Consider the following 21,953-nt stretch of genomic DNA (forward strand, 5'->3'; position numbering starts at 1 on the left):
ATGTGCGAATTCAGCATTGCAGGGTTCAGCAAAATCAGTTCTGTATCCCAGCATCCCAGTTTTTAAACTTTGAGATGCTAGGCAGCTTCGCGCTAGCATCACCGACGTACATTTGAAGGCTTTAAGCGTCCGGCAAAGCTCAATGTATCGGCTGTTCAAACAAGTCCACAACAACAACCACACTCACAACAACAACAACACAGAAACCAGGAAGTGGCCTTGTACCAGCCAAAGCAGGGAGTAGCCTGCTAGCGAATAAAATGACAAACCAGGAAGTAACTTACTAACAAAGAAAGTAGGATGTGGCTTTCTAACTAAAAGACCAGGTGGTTGCCTGCTATGATTGAATAACCAAGGACGTCACCTGTCACCACTCTTGGCAGTGTGGCATCCTGCTGTAGGACGGCAGATACGCTATCCTCCAACAGCCCAATAGGAAGTGAAAACACACACGCACGCACGCACGCACACACGCGACAGGATCAATGCTGAATGTGCTGGAGTGGGCATGCGGCAGCACTTTAGAGGGGCTAAGTAACCTTCCCACAAACCATTTGCGCTAATGAACGCACACTGTGGCTGACATTTTTTCCTCATGCACACACGTGCGCACACACGTCTGACATTCAACACACACACAGATGCTTTAAGAAGCCGTGAAAAGTCGGACCACCATTTGGGGATCAATAGCCCGCAAAGAAGAGAGAACCTGAATTCAACTATTGGCTGCAAAATGGACCTATTAGCAACTTGTTGTGTATTTTTTTTGCTTTTTCTGGAACATCCTAAGATGGCCGCCCGGGCCAATGGGATGGAAGATTCCGGTAGAGGTCCTACCATCGGACGAGGGGAAAGTAGGGTGGTAAACCTCTCAAGTAAGATGCAAGAAAGGGCAACGTAAGGTCCAGTAAGTGACCAACAAAAGATAAAGTGTTGTTTGCGATATATGCCGTTGGTCAAAATTGCCAACGAGTGATCCTTCTCACTCACCGTGACGCCAAAGAAGTTGGTCTCGTTCATGACGTCCAGCACCATCTTGCCCACCTCGTGGTTGTCCACGGTGAAGTTGGGGTGTCCGCTCTGCCGCTGCTTTTCGCGCAGCAAGTGCATGACCCGGGTCAGGGTCTTGGCGATGACCCAGATGCCGTCGTAGGCGAAGCCGTGGAACTTGCTGGGCTCCACGCCCTTCTGACGTAGCTCGCGGCTGTACTCCAGCTCGTACTCCTTCGGCGTCTGAAGTGGGACATAAAGAGTTCATACAAAGCAGGAGGCAGCCTGCGAACAAACAAACATACAAATTAGACGGAGGACAACGCGGGAAGTAGCTTGCAAGTAAGACGTAGCCTGCTCACACACAAGAAAGAAGCACCTTTCTAGCTAATAAACAGACCTGCTAACAGAAAACAAACCTGCAAGGAGCCTGCTAACTCATAAAGTACCCCAAAAAAATAGGACCTGCTAACAATGAAAGCAGGTAGTTGCAAATCAATCGATAAACCGGGATATGGCTTGCTAACCAACAAACAAAGAAGGAAGCAGTGCGCTAAGTGACAAACAATAAACAAACCGGGAGGTTGCTAGTCAACATAATCAGTTAACTAATAAATAAAACAAACCGGGAGGTTGCTAGTCAACATAATCAGTTAACTAATAAATAAAACAAACCAGGAGGTAGCTAGTCAACATACAAATCAGGAAGTAAGCAGCTAACTAATAAATAAAACAAACCATGAAGTAGCCGGCTAACGACCAAATAATCCAGAAAGTAACCTGCTAACGAACAAACAAAAACAAAGCAGCATTTAGGCTGCTAACCAGCGCGGAAGTTAGTAGCCTGCTAAACCACAAACTCCAAAAACTAATTAGGCCAGGTTGTAGCCTGCAAGCAGACGTATCTCGCTACCAACTAAAGACACAGACCACAAAGTAGTCCAGCAACTCCCAAAGAACAAAAACAAAGTATCTTGCTAGTAGACAAAATATAACAAAACACTTCACGGTTCAACTGTCTGGTGCTCGTTTTTTTCAGGCTTGCAATTACCAACTTTGTAAATACCAACCAAATACCACCACAACGCTTGAGTGCATTTGTTATTTGCTGTACAGCTTTTTTGTTTTTCCACTTTGGGCTTTGGAGGTGGAGAGGGAGCGGGTGGGGGCAGACTAGGAAGCGGGCTGACCCTTCCGGAGATGCCCTTGATCTGCCTGGCGCTGAGCGGCTCAAAGTCCACGCTGATGTAGCCCTCCATGGCGGCCAGCAGCTTCTTGGTGGTGCAGTTGGTGCTGTTGGCCTGCTCCCACCAGCTGCCCTGGTACCAGCCAGGAATGATCCACTGGTATTTGCTGCCAAACATGTTCAGGTTGTACGCCTGGACGCAGAAGAGAAAGGCGTTCAGGTGCCGTGGGGCCGCCCACGCGCCGCACCAGGGGAGGGCAGCCCACTTACGCAGCAGAAGACTTTGGAGGCCAGGTTCGCGTCAAACTGGCCGATGATGATCCTCACGTCGTTGTCCTCAAAGAAAAAACATATATTGACGTGCGGTAAGCGTCAAGTTGCAACTGTGATCTTTTGTTTTGCAATGCACGAAGACCATCATCAGTCTTTGCCAGGAGCCAAACATGCTGCAGACTCCGACAAAATTACTACCTTAGTTTTGGGATTCTTATGTTAGTTAACAAATCCAGAATGGATGGAAAATCCTAATATAGGTTTAAAGCCCTAATTTGAAACCATAACTTACTAACTATATGTTGAAACCCTACTTCAAATTCTAACCCTGTCTTCAAACTCTTCTTTGAAATCCAAATCTGAATCTCCAACCGATGTTTGAAACCCGAACCCATGATATAAATCTTACTTTGAAACCCTAATTTAAAACCCTATCCAAAGATTGAAACAATATTTTGAACCTCTAACCCAGGTTTACGCCCTTATTTTTGAAACACCAACTTAAAATCTTAACCCTTCTTAAAAACTCTAACCCACTTTTAAAACCCGAACCTTTGCTCGAAACCCTACTTTGAAACACTAACCAAGGAATGAAACCCTAACTCTGTCATCAAACAAACCCTGGGCTTTAAGCGCCAATTTTAAACCATAACACGCTCTTGAAACTCATTTGTAACCCTAACCCAGTCCAAGGTTTTAAACCCAAATTTGAAAGCATAACCCTCTCTCGAAAGTCTCATTTCAAACCTGACCACTCATTTGAAACCTAAAGCCAGACTGAACACTCATTTGAAACCTTAACTAAAAGACCTAGTTTGAAAACCAATGATCTTGCTTCAATCCAAGGTTTTAAACCCAAATTTGAAAGCATAACCCTCTCTCGAAAGTCTCATTTCAAACCTGACCACTCATTTGAAACCTAAAGCCAGACTGAACACTCATTTGAAACCTTAACTAAAAGACCTAGTTTGAAAACCAATTATCTTGCTTCAATCCTAGCTTTGAAACCCAAAAAGAGGCTTGTAGCCCTACTCTTCATCTCACCCTATCTCCCGCACAATCCACCGCACGTATCACGCACGTCACTAATCCTCCCGGGGGCGACGGCCACCATATGTCACTCGTAGCGACTCGTCTCTCGGCTCTTCCTCGTTCTGAATTTCTCGAGGCGCACCGGACTGCACAGATTACACATTGATTAGATCCACCTCAATTAGGACGCAATGCGATACCAGATTATATTAAGATTTTCATTGCCGTGGATCGTTGGAGATGTTGAATGAGCTAATGGAAGGAGTCACTCGGTTCTATTATCCAAAATCAAATGTAAGGCTATCATTAATACAAAAAAAATAATGTTTAAGTATTTGTTGGAAACAATATTTAAAATTCCAACATTTTGCATTCATATTAACTAAATATTTTTAATATAAGATTCAAATAATAACTAATAGCATCCGTTGTAATAAGTAATACCACATGTTCAAGATTTAGAAAAAAATTACTTCAGAAAATTCTAAATATTTACAATAGTTACACAATATTTATAATTAGGTATTGGTAGCTCGCTAGCCTTAGCTAGGGTGAAAATATTAGAAAAAGCAGTTTGTGCGCGCGCGCCTTCCCGCATGAGCCGACATCTGAATGTTGTTGTGGGTGTTTAGTGCGGCTCTGGTGTCTGTGTGAAACTTTACGATGGCCATAATAAGCAACACGCTGGGCGGTGATAGCCCCGCAAGCTGCTAGTGTGTGCATTGGGACTAGCGGGATGCTAACATTGCACAAATGGGATGACGGTAGGCAGTCATAAGAATCAAACATGTTTGGAGCACTGTTCCTTGGACCTCGTCTTGAAACTCTGAACATGAGTTGAAACCCTACTTTGAAACCAGAACCATGTGAGGAAACCCTATTTTAAAACCCTAACTATGTGTTGAATGCCCAATTTGAAACCCTAACTATGTGTTGAATGCCCAATTTGAAACCCTAACCATGTGCCAAATTTAGGGTTTTACCCTCACCTTGTGTTGAATTCCTAACTTGAAACACTACACCTGTGCTTCAAACCCTAACTCTAAACAATATCCGGAGCATAGGCATCAGGAAGGTTTCTCTGAACTCACCTTCAGTTTCTTCACGTTGACACAGGGGTCGTTGGAGAAACTCTCGGTGTCGGCGATCTGGATGTCGGCCTTCTCCAGTTCACTCGTGAGGTCGTTCCTCACCTGAGGAAATGGGTTTAAAATCAAACAATGTGGAAAAAAAAATTATATATATATATATATATATATATATATATATATACATACACATGTGTGTGTCTGTGTATACTGTGTTTTTAAATAACATCAAATGAATGAAAAAAATGATATAACTGAATCCAATAATTGAATATGCTAAGTATTTCCGAGAATGCTTTGCAAAGGCTAAAACACCATTTTCGCCTACAGCGTTAATATAAAAGTAACTAAATAACAACAACAATATTGCTGTGTATTGTTCCTGAGTGTAATTAAACACCCAGAGGGCAAATTCCTAATCTTGTTCTCCGTCAGCTCTGATTGATGTTTGCTGTTCCCGCGTGTCTGGCAATAACATTGATTGCCAAATATTGCGTGTGCGTGTGTGTTCAAGTGTGTGACGGCTAGCTGCCCCCTCGTCGTCATTACCATTAAACCGGGGATGTGCCGTAAATAGAAGGTGGCCTAAAGCTTCCAGGATTTTCCGTTCTGCCGGCGGGGCGGGGGGAAGGGTGGCCCCACCGCCGGCATCTTTAACGAGCGTTGCGTAACGCGCACCTCGCCTCGCGACGGCGGCTCACGGCACAGCAGATCAGTGGGAGAGCGACGGGGAGCGAGAAGTGACAAATGGAAGAAATAGAAACGCTAGTTGTCAACAAGGCGGTCAGCGCCACGATACATTACGCATGTGGAAACTTCGACAAGTTGCACTAAAGTCTTTGTGGCGACTTGCACTTGTTTGCGTCTGTGATTATACGAGGGCCTGGTCTTCGTGGGGGAGGTAGGCCCTCCAATTGTGGGCAGACTACTTTCGGAAAAACGTGCTGGAGGTCTGCTGTGTCAATCTACACACTGTAGCAAGTGGTCTCGTCCTGCCTTGGTGGAGATCTGCTCCCTACCGATTAACCACCCGAGTTTGACTCGAGGGTTACCCGAGTATCATTCGTCGGCGTGACGCAAACGGCATCAAGGGGGTTTGTGCGAATAATGGAGCGCGGAAGCGACGCTTGCATATTTGTAAAATCGGGATTAGAGGACAATCTGGCGGCAGGTTGACAGAATGGCGGCGTTTTCCGTCATCTTCCTGTCCTAAGCCTCTCGCTGCTTTCAGGAGCGTGGCGATAAAGGGATTTCAGCTCGCAGAGGTTTTGCAACCAGATTTCTGATACTCCCCTCGTTTGTGGATATATATTTATATACTGTATGAAGTACAGTGCTGAGCAGATTGGTTTCTGGTGAGGAGGTGATGTTTTCAACACCTCTGTCTTGTCTTTATCGGGATGTCTTGATATAAGTGCACCGTCGCACTTGCGTCAAATGCGTTTGTCTCCACCATGTGCTTCCAAGCACTTGAAACAAGATAGTGACGCGCCATATGAATTGCACACTTTGCTGAATGGGAGAATGACAAGAGTGAGACCTCCAAAGTTTTATACATAGTATGTCAGGTGCTTAATCAATGATGGGCCCTAAACCCTAAGCATTGAACTGTACCCCAAAAACCTTGCTCCTTAATGTAACCCAAATTACTTAACCCAAAATTCCTTACCCCTAAACCAAAGTCTTAAAACCTAAACTATTAAAATTTGTCCGTAGCCCTTGAATATAACCCTAACCATAGCTCATAATCTTAACCCCAAATTTAAATCCTCTTTAACCGAAATTTAAACATTAACCCTAACCGTTGAATCTAACTAACTGCAGCGAGTAATCCTAACCTCAAAGCACTATTCATAAACCCTAAGCATAGTTCCAAGCCCCTAAACCTTCATCCTAACACCAAACCTTTATCCTGACCCCAAATACTACTTTTCATACTTTTCTATGAGGAGATTGTCACCTAAAGGTTACCTATTAACATGGAACACACAAACATCCCATCAAATTCCCTGCCGGAGCTGACAACCAGCGCAGTAGAGCGTAAAAACCGAGGAGCTCGTCAAGCAAACGCTTACACAACTAAACACAATGGCTCCCATCACAATGTCATTGACGAAAGAAGAAGCGTTTGCGTCCACAAATGTTCTCCCAATGCGAGTGGCAGATTTGCGTAGGTGGGAAAGAAATGAAGCAGCGCGACAGGAAAAAGCGCTTGAATGGAAAATGATTGCCACCTACTCAAAACACATTGACATCCTCAAAGAGATAATGCTTTAAAACGTGCCAATTATTGTAAGGTGCTGATACTCCGGCCTGAGCACCGCGTTGCTACTCGGGTTGTTTATGCTGTGTGTATTTGTGGTAGGCTTTTAAAACGTTTTATTTTTGATCGTTGTATCCTAGTGGTTGGTGCTAAAAAAAAAGGTCTCCATTTAGTTAGCTAGTAACCAGTTTTATAAATTAGCTAGCTTGTAGCTAGTTTGCCAAGTTAGTAAAATGCCCAAGTTAGTTAACATACTGATGAATAATTAGTAATAATTTTGGATCAGGCTACTTGACTTAATTTCTGAAGATATGCAGTCCATAGTTAGCTGCGTGAGTTAGATAGTTTGCCAAGAGCGTTACCTATTGGCTCCTTACCCAAGTTAGTGAGATAGCAGTTAGTTAGCTAGCTAGTGCTAGCTCTATAACTACCTTGACTATAAATGACTGTAGGCTGTACTTAGGTAATAGCTACCTAAGTACAGTGAAGTAGTTTTAGCGAGCTATAAGTTCGATTACCAGGTTCGTCCGCTTGTAGCTTGTCAGCTTCCCAAGTTAGATGATTTCTGAATCAACATAGTCTACTTTGTGGATTAGTGTGCTGACATTAGCAACACAGCTATAAGCAACACTCAGTGTATTTCCAGGGGATGCTTTGGCAAAATTAGTTGATTTTGGAGGGTATTGGGGGCCTTTGGACTCGATTTGATTTGATTTGTGTTTTGCCATTAGCCGAAACTAAGTGCTGCTGCTGTCTGCTTGCATCATTCACAAAAAAAAGAAAAATAAATGAACATTGAGCGCCGTTCTCATTTTGGGCACGTTCCACTGGGATGCCCAAGTCTCATTATAAAAAATAAATCCTCATGTTTATTTTACAAAGTGCTGTTCTTGTTTTGAGTAAAGAAAAGGGAGAGGACAGACCTCGGAAAACCTCTGGACGTCCTGCGTGAGCGTCCCCACGCGGCTCCAGTTGTAGTAGGTGAGGAACTTGACCACAGCGGGGTTGACTGCGTTGTCCGAGGGGACCGTGCGGAAGAAGTTGGGGTACTTTTTCTTGTCCGCCAGCACCGGAGTGGTCGCCGCAAAGGACAGCTGAAAACCACAAGACACAAATGTTACCAGTACCAGAAGGCTAACTGTCAAACTTTATGAAATCCGCTATACAAATAAAGTTGTATTGTATTGTATTGTATTAAAAAAGGGGGATAGAAGTGCTAAATAGGAATTATGCAGTTCATCATTCCTTGCTGTTTTGCTTCGTCTTTCTCTCTCTCACTTTGCCATGCACAAATTCCAGCAATAGGTCACCAGCATTCCCTTGAGCCAAAAACAGCTGTAATTAATTTCTGCAATGAGATTAGACATGGGCGCGCACACACGCACGCACACACACCCACTCACACCCACACACACACACACACACACAAAATGGAACATCCATCTTGCACGAGTCTCGCGCTCTATTCGACTCATTTGCATCTGTTTTTATTGTTTCCGTAAACCAGCGGCGGCTTCTCAGAATTACATATATATAGATAAATTTAAAAATAATACAAATCCGTATGTTTTCTGCTGAGCCGTGTATGTTGATTCAAGGAAGCATGTGACTCAACGTGGGGTTAATTACACACTTTGCGAGTAGCAGAGGAGGCTGTGATTCACGATAGCAATCTACTGCAGCGGCGACGGCGGCGGCGACGGCGTTACGGGGTCCGCCGCGCCGCTTTCCTAAAAAGAGTTCAAGCGCCTCCTGACTGTGATCTCCTCATTATGCGTCTCTCTTGGTGAATCACAGCGACGGCACCTTTTCATCTCGCACTCGTCGCCAGGCGCAGTTATCACTGCTAGCGCTGTTGAAAATGGACTTTTACTGAAGGAGTCCGCAGGAAAAAAAACCCAAAAGAACCAACGCCATTTTCGGTCAGATGTGATAGCTATCGTCCCAACCCAGGTGCACGCTATGAAAATTTCAAATCGGGATTACAGTGAGCGAAATTAGCAGTCATGTTACTGCGCATTATAAATCGTAAACATGAGACCCCACAAGCTAACTAGCAACCAGCTAACTAAATACAAGCGTAATTGATAAGAGACCAGAGAGATGACTCCAAAAAAATTTGACGTTGTGTCTTTCTGTTCTGTTTCTTTTCTCTAACGCTAAATAAGTATGTCTTCTTCTATGATTGTCATCTTCTTTATCTGTTTGCTCAGCTAAATTTGTCTTCTTTACAGTTCGTTGTTTGCTATTGCGTTAAATACTTCTTCAGCTGTTTGTGTCGTCTTATCTCTGAATCGGTTTGTGTTGCGCGACAGACGTTGTACTCATTACGGTTTGTGTCTTGCTCTACGGTTTACGTCGTTCTCCGTTTTTGTATACTCTTCCACAAATGTTTTCTTCTTCTACAGTTTGCTGGCTTCTTTTCAACTATTGTTGTGCAAAAGTCTTCTACAGTTTGCCTCTGCTCCTTTCTGTTTGTGTTGTGTTAAAGGAGTCGTCTTCTTTGGTTTGCATCTTTTACAGTTCGGTTCAACACCACAACTAGGATTTTTTTCGAAAACCCCGCAATTAGCTACGCAACAGATGAGGCCTGCAATAGGGTGTGAGCCATTAGCACGTGCAGCGAATACGTATGAAAGATGATGGCTCCAATGGCTGTCATCCTTCTTATGCATTATCGTCATAAAAGTGCCAGCGCATTGGATCGGATCTTTCTTCCATCCTGCCAGGAGCCTCCATGACCTTGTCGTGAGACAAGGGGGAGGGTCCTGACAAGCGCTTTTAATTGCCTTCGGTGTAAGGAGGAGGAGGGTGCCGGGCCCGAAGCAAAGCATGGGAGGCGCGTACGTGCCTACTTCGGAGTCCTCTTCTTACATTAGCTGTCGTGAGGACTATTTTTGGCCATTTCCGTCGGGGCTCTTCAGCGTTAGCTAAAGACTCCACTGCTCTTTAAATAAAACATCATAGCGCCTTCACACTGGATTTGATAGATGGTGCTGACAAAAGGCTACAGCATTTGGCCTTTATGTTCCTAAAGAAAATAGCCACGCCTCAATCCAAAAGCCTGAAACTAATAGAATCTATTCATCTTCAGTCAACAGTTCATTTCAAGCAGCAAAATACTGCAGTAGAACGCCCTTTAGTTGTTTTCAATGCAACTCCAATTGGTTTCAATCCCTTGGTGTGGTTCACTAACAAGTTATCCAACTAGTAGTTAGTTGCCCAGGTTAGAGTTGACTTATTAGAAGAAAAAATCTGGGTTCAGAATTTACACTATATACAGTGATTTGTATATACAGCTACTTTCTGCTGCCTTTCTGCCAAATTGGGAGTCAGAGAACTTTGTGAGCATACAGCTAGGTAGCCAAGCTGATGATTTAGTTGCAAATTAGTTAACAAGTAGCTAGTAAGCTAAAGTAAGAAAGCTAGTTGCTAGTTTTCCAGGCAAGTGTGCGAGCAAGTAGTTTGTCAGGCTAGTAGCTAGTAAGCCAAAGTTAGTGAGCTAATTGCTGGTTTGCCATTTTAGCAAGGTACTAGCCAGTTAGTCAGTTGGTGAGGTAGTAGCTTGTTTGAAAGCGTAGTGTGACCGCAACTAGCCAAGCTAGTGAGCTAATCGCAAGTTAGCTATTAAGTCACTGGTAGGCAAAAGTTTGTGAAGTACTTGCTAGTTGCGGTGTGAGGGAACTAGTTGCTAGTATGCCAGGTTAGTGAGGCGGTAGTCAAGTTAATGAGGTAGTAACTTTGCCAGTGTAGTGGGAAAGCAATTTGTTATTCAAACTACTGGGATAATTAGCCATTCGTTAGTCAAACTGACCAGCGAAAGTAAGTGAACTAGGATCTCGATGGCCTCAGAGACTGAACAAGAAGCTAGTTTGCCAGATTAGTGATCTTGTCGCTTATTAGCTAGCTAGTAGCTAGTTAGCTGTTTAGTTTGCCAACTTATCTGTGAATAAATAAAGTCAACAGAGCCCCTTTCATGCTGACTTTCTGCCAAGCCATCTCACCAGAGGCAGAACGGTATATATTCCCCAGTGTCTTTTAGACAAAAATGAAATGCCTTCAGAAAATTAGATTATGGGACTGAGATTAATTGCTTTCAACAGAAAGGGGTGCAAATCGATCTCTGGTGTTAAACTTGCAACTCTGTTTGTAGCCCCTTAGGCTATATACATTCCACCTCTTATACTACATTGGAGTACAGGACAGAAAGAAATCAATGGAAAAAGCTTGGTTAGAGAGCTAGAAAACAGCAGCTAAATGAGCTTCTATTAAACAGCAAGGCAGCTTGTCCTTAAACGAGGAGCCGACGTGATCTGGCGGCATCGATCGGTCGTACCGGGGGCTCCGTTCCAATCACATCCGTCGAGGCTAACTGTGCGGCTTACCTTTGAATAATGAAGTGGTCGTCATGGATAATAAATGAAGGGACACGACAGCCATGTTTAGACCGCCACGCATGCTAGAAACTCAATGGAAGAAGGAAGAGGAATGTTGAGCTGTACTCTGTCCAAGAGCTAGAAGCTTCGGGTATGAATATCGATAAGCGCTTAAGTGGAAACAGCGCGGTCGTTGCGACAACAAAACATTTTGAACGCGCTCGGGACAATCGTCTCGTCTTCCTCAAGGGAGCAAAAAAAACCAATGTCGTTCGATGGCGACGGAAAAAGTATTTCCTTGCCCATCCCTGTGGCTTATCGATGAAACATGATCGATCACGAGGTGATGAATGATCAGCGCTGAACCGTGAAATATCAATCATTGCCTGATCATTACATGTCCGAGAGGAATATAAATAGGGAAATTTTCCAGTGCTTGAAAGCAATTCAGAATGAATAAAAACACAATTTACTATAATAGACTTGAAACGGATAACTTGCAAAACTATTCGGAATTTGACTTGAATTTACAAACAATTTATTGACCCTCAAAGGTCACCGAGGAAAACAGCAAGGTAATGGTGAGACCATTTAGAGAGTAAATTAAGATGGTAACATGTAGCCAATCACAGATTTTATAACCCGATTCAGTAGCAACGGCACTAGCGCGGTATACTTTTTGACCCTCAAAGGTTGCCATACTCAGTACCTTTTTCCATACTTGGAAACTGGCAAGCTAATCAACACGCTGACAAATACATCATCTACAATACCGCTGAAGCCCAATAACCATATGGTGTTGTTGTTCAGATCCGCTAGCCTGACATTCGCGTCATGATTCTCTCAATGTTTGCCTCCTTAGCTCTCTCTACAATCCCCCTCTGTGACAGGCTACCTCCATCGTGGTGCTAATGAGTTGCGGCCAGCGTGTGTGTGCATGTTGGGGTGGGGGGGCGTCCAAAAGCTTCTCCAACTGGGTGCTCCCACGGCGCACCAAATGCCGCATGCTGAATATTGAATGAAGCGCAGGACCACCGCCGTGCTTCCTGACCTCGGTTAGACTGCGCCGAGGGTCCCTGCACTCCAGAAAGGCAACAGATGATTGACACTAAAAGGCTGACTGGTCGAGACTTGAACATAATGAGGAGCCCGTCGTCCTAACACGCACCACTTGTACAGCAAGTCCCAGAATCATGGCGTTAGTATATTTTTGCTCATTAGAATCGGGTTCAAAGTTGTAGTCCTCACAAAGTTTGAGGGTCATAAACTTTTTTTAAATTCATAATTGTTTTTATGGCTTATCTTAGCTTAGTGTACGACATACTGCACTGCAATCTCCAGGAATGCACTGTGCTAGTGCTAATGTCGTTGAATTGGTTTTATGTGGTAACTTGCGATAAATATTCTAATACTGCTACCACTACAAGTACCTCCACTACAAAGAATGATAACTAAAAGAAAAAGAAAGAAATCAATAGTAAGAAAATAAGTAATAGCCAAGGAAGTGATGTGACAACTGCTGAGGGCCACCGACCCCCTGTGCCCACTTGTCAATCATCTCGGCGCCAACGGCAACGAGTGCCCGCCCACCCAAGCGTACGCACACGTTTGACTTTTATGACATCATCGACATGTGCCTCCTCGCCAAATCGGACCATAAAACTAAGTTTTACACGCGTAACCTCTTTGGCCGTCAATCAAGCACAACACACGGGAACCAGGAAGTGGCCTCCTCCCAGCCGCCGATTAGGAATTCCGCTGAGCTCGACGCGCGATAAGTTTGACGCGACATAAATTGTCGACACTGCCACCCCCGCCTCCCTCATCACTTGCACCAGCAGACAGCTTTATCGGTGGCGGTGGCCATTCTTCACGCCGCCATCTGTCGATGGATCAGGCCTGTCCCCCCCTTTCAAGGACGATGATGAAATCGTGTGTCCGCCCCCTCCCCAATCATCTCCCTTGAACGTCAATTACTTTTAAAGAAGACATGCATTCTTTTCCCTATTTCAGACAGTTTCCACATAATCCTTGTCGCACATGGACACAACGCCAAACAAAAACACCCAGGGAGCAATCAATAAGTGTCGTTCGTACGACGCGAATGCCATTATCTCACGGGAAGCGAGCGCCCATAAAGATTCCATTGCGTTATCACCAGTCGATGCAGCATTTCATCACCAAGCTACTGAACCCCCCCCCCATGTAACGCATGTTATATTGCCAACAAATACCCACTAACTTGCGTCCATCCAACGAGAATCAGAGCAAATTGAAAAGAAAAAACAAAACAAAACAACAACAGACAAAGGATAATGCGATTGTCAATTGCGATTAAAATTGGAAAAGGGGTTTTTGTGAACATTTTCAAGATTCGTTTTTAAGGGCGTATTGCCGCAGCTACTACGCATTAATGTTTAAAGTTGAAACTAAACCAACCGCTAATCACGTGTTTTAGCATCTTGTCTCCAATTACATAACATTGCTTATCCGAGTTTTAACATTTAAGTCTATGAGCTGTAAACTTTGCAGCCTAATTTAGCTTTAACAATCAAGTCACTATGTCAGAACTTTACAAAGCTAAGCTAATTTTATTTTGATGCGAGAGTGGTTGGTGGCGCAAAAAAGGCTGTAGGCCGCTGTACTGCGATGAAAAAAAATGGAATGATATCATCAATTAATCGTCCCCGACTCGACTTTTATCGCAGCCAACTGCAAAATATCTCACATCGTTCGACGCCTACCCACTCCATGCAACATTTAATGTTTTAATCATGCCCTCCACGTGACTCCCAATTTTGGGAGGAAATCCCAGCAGGAGTCAAGAGAGGGGGGAGTTTATCGTGGGTCGGAAGGGGGGGCGCGGAGTCGCTGATGACTGATGGCATCCTGTCACCTGGCTCCATCGCTATTCTATTTATAAATGGAGATTTGATAGCGCAACCCGAAATGGCCTGCCTGTGCATGATTAATGAGCAGATGCTGCGCCGGGGAGGCCATCGCCGTCCTCTCCAGCTGTTCTCTCCGAGAGAGAAAGCGAGTGAGGCGGTCCGTTGCGTGAGCTTGGATTTTCCCCGCTGTGCGCAGAGAAAGAGCTGGAATTTTACCGCAGAGCGAGCGAGAATGTCTGAGTGCACTGTATGTGACGTTATTCGAGTGGATGATGAGACTGTGACAGTACATTGGCTCATACACTGGACAATTATCGAGGAAAATGTGGTCCAAAAGGTCCTTAAACGTCACATACTTGTGCAAATGTATTGAAACGCACAAGAGTTGCAGGAGAGACAAATCAAAGGCTAACGGGAACAAAAACAGGAAGAAGCAGCCACTGAAATCCAAATTGGACAACTTGATAAACTATGAATTGTACAATTTTATGAGTCAAACTCCGAAGTGCAAAAACACCTGCGTCTGAATATCTTAGCATAGCGTTGGACGTTTTCATGCCTGTAACATTCAAGCTAAGATAAACTAACAGGAGAGCTAAAGCTACGACACGCAGATTTAAGTATTAAAGCTAAACTAAGCTACCAAGAAAAACATAATTACGAGATACTGACTTAAGTGTTCAGGCTAAGCTAAGACACCAAGAGAGCTAAAGGCACGAAACACTCTATTATGTGTTGCAGTTAAGCTAGGCTACCGAGAAAACCCAAATTACAACACTCCGATTGTCTTGGGTGTTAAAATTCAGCTGGGGTTCTAAGAAATCTAAAGTTCCGAGAATCGTAACATTATCTTTTCCAGGAGCCTACCTTAGCTTTAAGCTTCAACACTTTAGTCTGCGGATAGTAACTTTAGCATTGCTTGGTAACCTAGCTAAGCCTTGATTGTTGTGACTTCCATTTACATTGTAGCCTAGCTTTGTTTTAAGAACATTGGTCATGTTTTGCGAATGTTTTCTCCTGAAAGCCAAGACACTGGCGTGCTGGCAAACTCGGCGTTCATGAACGCGTTCCGACGCCGCGTGTATGAATTAAAGCTGACTCTGCTTCTTTTTCCGCTTCTTCCCTGGCCTTCCGCGCCGTCGTAGCGGATTAGCCGTGTTGTCTGATGTCGGTAAAAAGGCGTCCCCGCGTCCTCCGCGTGCCGCCTCGGTGGCCCCGCGGGCGAGCTGCACTTCAGAAAGCAGCAGATTACCTCTGGGCAACGACTCTTGCTTGTCAGAATACCTCTTTGCCATGCTAATTGCTTTGTTTTTTTGTTGCTTTTTGGCTACCCCCTCATCTCGAGCATCCCCCTCTGAGTTTTTTTTTGAGAGCTAATGCTGGGAAAGAAAGTTAAGATTTGCGACAAGGGGCTTGTTCAGTCGGGGGTTTGTATTGGACTTGCTTATTCAACCGGACAGACCACAGTTGTTGTATAGTGAAGTAACGTTGACAACGTAGATTATTGATCGCTCCTGATATCAGGGGGTCTGCTCAGCAAGACAGAGGCGCTATTCAGCCATCATAGATTTGTATACACATTCCTCTTTCACCATTCATGGTAACTATAACCTTGAATGGAAAAAAAATGACGACTGGACAAACTCCACAATGGCTGCTACCTTCGCCACTCATTGGTGTGCGCTATTATAGCGCAACGGTGCGCGGACGTGACTTGTGTGTAAACACTGCGTACAGTTTACCTTATCAGCCAGTCATCTACAAGAACACAGACGCCAAGGACGCTCAATGTGAGACACGACCGGAACACTGTCTGCCATGAGATCCGACTGACTGATTTATGGAGTGTAATGTTAGCATTTTCATGTAGCATTGCGGCTAACAAGCTTTAACAGGTAACTGCTTACCTGCACATTGCTTACCTTTCGAGATTTTTGAAGGATTCAAACAACCGTATGGATGAGGGCAAAAGCTTTAGGCCTCACATATAATGTTAGCAAACCATGACATTGAGGCTTTATTCATTATTAACAAAGCTTAAATTTGTTTACACTTAAGTGACAGGAAAGCATGTTACAATACCAGAAATAAATCACAATCAAACTGATTACGACTATTTCAAATTTGAGAAAAGTCTTCAAAAAGTGATTACAATGAGTAAGTTCAGCAATAACACTGATCCCTAACTTAACGCTCACCCTACAAAGGGAAAGGCTCATTCCCACTGTCGTCAACGATGTGTTTAGCCAAGCGGAGGCGCTTAATTATTACAATTAGGCTGATTAGTCCTGCTGGATGCTACATGCTGGCGGGGTAAGGCGTCAAGGAAGGAAATGCCACAACAAAGGGCGGGAAAGAAAAAAAAAAAATCAGGGGTTACCTGTGCCGAGTAAGCTTCTACTGAAAATTGTGTGTGTGTCATGGAGTGATACTTTTTTTTTAAGTTTAAAAACCTGTATTAAATAAATGAAAATGTTTTTCAATTTACAGATTTGTATTATTACTGTATTGTTATTGTGTTGTTCAGTGATTAATATTTTTTTTAAAAATTAAGTGTAAAAAATATGTAGCATTAAAATTTACATAATTTGTGAGCATTAGGTATTTAAAACATTTAAAAAATAAATCAATTAAAAATACAAAAATGTAATTTTTTTAAATATCCAAATATAACAAATTAAAATAAAAAAACGTTAAGAAATGTACACTTTAAATACATTCATATTAAAAAGGTCTTTAATTTATTAAAAAATACACAATGATTCCCAGCTGAAGACTTTTCCTGAATAAGCCACGTTAGCTTTTGATTGGTGCGTTCAAATACCCGACCCGCGGTTTGCTTAGTGTCTTAATGACGCCGCCGTGAATGTCAAGATTATTACTGGCAAAGTATTATACGCAGCTAAGGTGTGCTTTAATACAGCCTGTATCACTGCGTGTCTGTGTGTGTGTGTGTAGGTTGAAAAAGGAAGAAGAAAGCGCCAGCGGTTACTTCCAATTATGTCCTTATTCATATTTAATGCTGTTTTGTTGGCGCTAAAAGGTCAGCGCCGGTGTGTGTTTGTGGGCTAACGCGTTCTGCTGCTGGCGGGGGGGGGGTCCAGAGATGGCGGCGGTCCACGCCGTTAAAAATGCACTCCCCCCTGCCGCCGCCTTTTCCTGTTAACCTATCGAGTGGTAAATATCGTATAATACCATCCGGCCAGGCCTGCATCTGGCCCCCACTTCTAGCAACTGTCTAGGATGAGGGGGATTTAAATGGCTACGCGGACCGCCGAATAACTTTTAGGCCTCAGTGCCTTGCGCTACTATGAGCTGTCGCTTTTTGTCGGCGTAAAAAACAGGATTAAGAGGATGTGATGTTCAATCGTCTTCAGCAAAAACTAGGCTGATCTGAAATACTTCCTCTTTTTGTTCTTCGCCTGAGTCTCGTCCGCGTGTATGTAAAAAAAAAAAAAAAAAAAAAGCCTAATATTGTAGCGACGCTGGTCCAGACTAAAAGGTCAGAAAAAGGCAAGACGCCGACGAACTTCGAATATTTATTTTGAGATTTAGGGGGCATTAAAGGGTTAATTCCGATTTAGCGGGAATTCGGATTACGCCGCCAGCGTGTGAACGGAACTCGTTCGTAACCCGAGGTCCTCCTGTGTATGTATGTATATATATATATATGTATATATATGTGTGTGTTGAACAACATTTGTAGCCTCTTTACACAGCATGTGCATCTGCATGTCAACACGTGCACAATGTCTTATCTTTGCCTGTAAGTGTTTACCATTTCCCCCTGGGATTATATGCATTCAATTTCCATACAAATCTGAACTCCAAAAGACAATATAAACATGCAAAGCGACTGCAAACGTGTGATGAATGCTTTATAAGAGCGTTTCACTCTGGCTGGCTCTGCTTATCCAGCCATCCATTTGCAAAATGTTGGTTAAAAAAATATATATACATATAAAAAATACATGATTATGTGTAACATGGAATTTTCATGTCAAATTGCAACTCGATATTCTGAATAGAAACAACAGGTTCAAAGTTTAAATAAAACAAGGAAAATTAAATGTAATTTAAAAAAATATATTTTAAAGAAAGAGAGAGTAAACACTTTTTTTACATTTTAAAATTCAAAACAAAAAATTATACGTTTTAAAATATTTTCAGATGTAAAGGAAATATTACACATTAAAAATGTATTCATAAATATTATAAGAAATTCTAGAAAAATAACCATGCAACACATTATAAAAATTAAAACAAAATTACACGAAAAACATTTTAAATGTAAAAAAAATGTATATTTTTTACGTAATTAAATTAAAAATAAATATTATAAAACATGTTTTCAACAATAATGTAACATTAAAATGTGTTGATTCAATTAAAAACAAAAAACGAATTTACATATAACATTTTTAAAAGTAATTTAGAACATTAAATAAGCATTTTGCATTCAGTCTTTCAAATGTAATGAGGAATCTAAAAATGACAAATGAAAAAGTGAATGAAAATTTTTGTCTGTTTTTTACGGGGTGCGCATTTGTCAAATCCTGATTTATTGGTCGACAAAGAAATTGACCGAAGATATGAGCAGGGCTGCGGACACAGCAACTATGATACAAGCCTCGCTGCCCTCAAGACATTTTGGAGCGTCCCACTGACCCAATGTTGTTGTCTTCCCCCGTCTGGCGTTTGAAAGGAAATCCGCGAAGAAGGCGGAGCGTTCGGACCGCGTGGAGCGCCGGACTCCATTACGAGCCATTAAGCAGCGCGACGGCCTGCTTGGAAAAGACTGAATCTGGCGCGATCGATTAAGAGCAGTTGAACTGTCTGCCACGGCCGCACGCTAAGATGAGAAACATCAACTCCCTCTCACACACATACACATGCAAGGAGAGAGAGACAGGAAGCAGAAAGCATCATTACTACAAAGTGCTTCCCAGGCCTTGCAAATCGCTGCTCACCATTCCTAGATTCGTTCAACAAACCGAGCGCCATTTTGGAGGCGTCATCATGCCCAAAAACACAACAATTTCGCCATGCGCTCGTATCTTGGGACGGTTGGCGAATTCGAGGGATCCCAAACGCGATGCCTTGAAACTCACCCACTAGCGCCCCCTGGAAAATTCAAAAAAATTGTCAACGACCGCGGCGGCTTTATTATGATTGCTATTGTCGGCTAATTGCCAAACGTAGCCAGTCATCAGAAGGTCGGACTGTTGTGTGGACAGCATGTCCAAAATGACATTGGTTAATGAGATTGTAACGGCTATATAACGATGAAAATGTTATGAGTCGGCGCTCCGCCGCAAAATGTGTCCATGTTCAGCTGGGGGAAAAAATAAAAGCCAGCAGCAGCGGCAGCGGCGGCAGCGGCGGCGGCAGCATCAGCGGCCTCATCAGGCATCAGCGGCAAGCTGCGAGACCGAGCGGAGGGGCTAATCATCTCGCAGCCCTCCAGCACACACCGAGCAGCTGGATAAATACGTGCTAAGCAAACAGCGACCCAACAAAGAGGTATACATCTCATTTGTGCAATTAAAATAAAAACGACTTGGCAGCCACGTCAAAGCGTCTCTCTTTCCCGCTGTGGAGGGTTTTGCATTTCAACAAATGTTTGCCTTGCCATTTGTATTCTCCACTGCTGCCCCGATGTTGTCAGTGCACTGTTTCTCTTACAAAGCAGACAAACAGGGAGCCACCTACTTAAAACAACGACTTAAATGCTCGATAAAACAACCAAAAGCTGCCTGGTGTCTTGTTGGTGGGATTGAGTGAGGTGGGTGTAGAGCAAGAGCAACCAAGTGACCAAACATTCATCCCATGGACAATTTTTGGACAGGTACGGGAATTTTTTTCACGTTTGTGATTTGTGTCAAAACATCGAAGCCAGCTTGTGCTTGCTACTAGGCGGAATTCATACGACTGGAATGATCTGCCTTCTGGTGCTAATAATATTTGTATTTGTTTAATCCATCGATTGATCCAACTTTAAAATATTTCCAAAGGGAAACATCCCGTGGACACGTTTCTGGAAATGTTTTCCACCTCTTTGATGCATGATGAAACTCAGAAGGCACAACCCAGAATTCATAGGACTGAAATTGCCACCATCGACGACTATTAATGAATACATATATATCAATTTATGGATCGTCATCACGTGGAAAGGTTTCTGGAAATTTACAGGAAATTTTCCACCTCACTTGTCACAGAATTTTCCTCCATCTAATAATAAAAACTGGTATTAGAAGTGAAGCCATTGATATAACTCCATTTGCAAAGCTAAACATCACGTGAAAACGTTGGTGGACAAAACACCAAAACCAGGGAGTGACTGTTGCCGGGCAGATTTCATAGGGCTCCATCACAACTGCCAAAATGACCAATAAAGCTTCGATAAAAAGCAGCGTAATATAAATACAGATGACAGTCTTGACACTAATCCAGGCTGATATATAACCATGAAACAGTGCCGGATGCAGTAAAAATCTCTGTGAGGAAACAATTTGTACGAATGAAATGAAAGAAATTGTTTTTTTTGGTGGGTTTTTTTGTCTTGTTTTTCGGCGTAATCTTTTCTCCGGCGAGGCGTCACATTGACCGTAATTATGGGCGGCAGGAGATATGCGGCGTAAATGCGACATTGGCGTTAAGCCCTTGCCACTTGAATTATGCTATCGGCTGGCGGCAGCGGCTTCTCGCCTTATCTTATCGCCAGCCAATAACCTTTTGCCGCGCTCGTCGCAGATGGAGCATTTTTCTGTTCAGCGGGAAAAGGAGGCGCCGATGTATCTCTGGCTTTAAGCACATGGGCAAATGTTTAACGCTGTAGTAAACTAGCCAGCTTGACTGCAACGGGGGAGCGGGGGAGTCACATAGATATACTCTAGATTCTTGTAAAAAATATACTACTGGCGGCATGGTGGTAGCGGAGGTAAAGCGATGCAGCCGCTGTTGGCTCAGAATGCTAACATTAAGCTAGCTCATTTGAGGCCTAAAAGCTGCTTGGTCTTCTGCATAATCAATTGAACCTCTCGCAAATAAACTTCAGGGTCAGCAATGGAATTATACGATCCGTAAAATAATGCTACGTTTTTGGTGGCTCAAAATGTTCAGGTATGCTACTAAAATAAGACCTGTTGTCTGCTCCAAGGTAAGCAGACATCCATTCATCCGTCTTATCAGTTGCATTTTCCGACAAATAACGCTACGCTGTTGTTAGCCAAAAATATTAAACGTTATGTTACTAAAAGCTGAGCGTTCATCCAATTACTGCTCATAGACTTTTTTTGCTCATTGTGCTAATAAGAGAGTCATTACAACTCGCTCCCGTTAGCTTAGATGGCTAAGCTAACGAGAGTGAGACAGCTTAACCGTGGCTCTGTTAGCGTGTCGCTCAAGAGGATGTCTGGACATCATTCAAAACAGACCGCGAGTGAGTGAATGAGCACATGTGAGCTCGTACCTGCACCAGGTTCCATCCCTCCAAAGACTCGGCGATTATGGAGGTGACCGAGGGGCAGACGCCGCCAAAGATCATCAGGCGTTTGGGTCCGTAGCAGATGGCGTCGAAGAAAGCCCGCAGGCCCTTGGCGTTGTCACACTGCGCACGACAAAGAAAGACAAAGAGGAAAATGAAGTGACCCGTTTCATTTACTTTGTTTGGTTGGTTGGCTGCTTTGGCTACGGTGCAGAGCCGGATGGATGGTTTTAGCGGGCGCACATAAAAATGGGCGGATGGATGGATGGTTGGTTGGTTGGATGCATGCATAGATGGACAGAGCCTTTCGCAGGAAACGCTGCCGCAGCATCCACTCTCATCCGATGCTGCGTCACCATGGCAAC

At 43.5% G+C, this 21,953-nt stretch overlaps 2 protein-coding genes across 2 annotated transcripts in view; both read right to left on the reverse strand.

Moving 5' to 3' along the window:
• The window catches only part of gabbr2 (gamma-aminobutyric acid (GABA) B receptor, 2), an 81,119-nt gene that overhangs the window by 36,154 nt on the left and 23,012 nt on the right, over positions 1-21,953 (reverse strand). Inside the window, exons 2-7 of the mRNA XM_086014288.1 lie at positions 21,574-21,711; positions 7,756-7,926; positions 4,573-4,674; positions 2,447-2,512; positions 2,181-2,369; positions 991-1,233 (exon numbers count right to left, since the gene is read on the reverse strand). Of these exons, the coding sequence (XP_085870414.1) occupies positions 991-1,233; positions 2,181-2,369; positions 2,447-2,512; positions 4,573-4,674; positions 7,756-7,926; positions 21,574-21,711 (909 nt within the window). The remainder of the gene's footprint in view (positions 1-990; positions 1,234-2,180; positions 2,370-2,446; positions 2,513-4,572; positions 4,675-7,755; positions 7,927-21,573; positions 21,712-21,953) is intronic.
• Positions 21,667-21,953, reverse strand: part of galnt12 (UDP-N-acetyl-alpha-D-galactosamine:polypeptide N-acetylgalactosaminyltransferase 12) — a 42,168-nt gene continuing 41,881 nt past the window's right edge. Inside the window, exon 12 of the transcript XR_015082041.1 lies at positions 21,667-21,711. The gene's annotated coding sequence lies outside the window, so the exon portion shown is untranslated. The remainder of the gene's footprint in view (positions 21,712-21,953) is intronic.

Source organism: Filicampus tigris, chromosome 18 (genome assembly GCF_054856515.1).
Source record: "Filicampus tigris isolate MCC_2025a chromosome 18, RoL_Ftig_1.0, whole genome shotgun sequence".
Classification (NCBI taxonomy): domain Eukaryota; kingdom Metazoa; phylum Chordata; class Actinopteri; order Syngnathiformes; family Syngnathidae; genus Filicampus; species Filicampus tigris.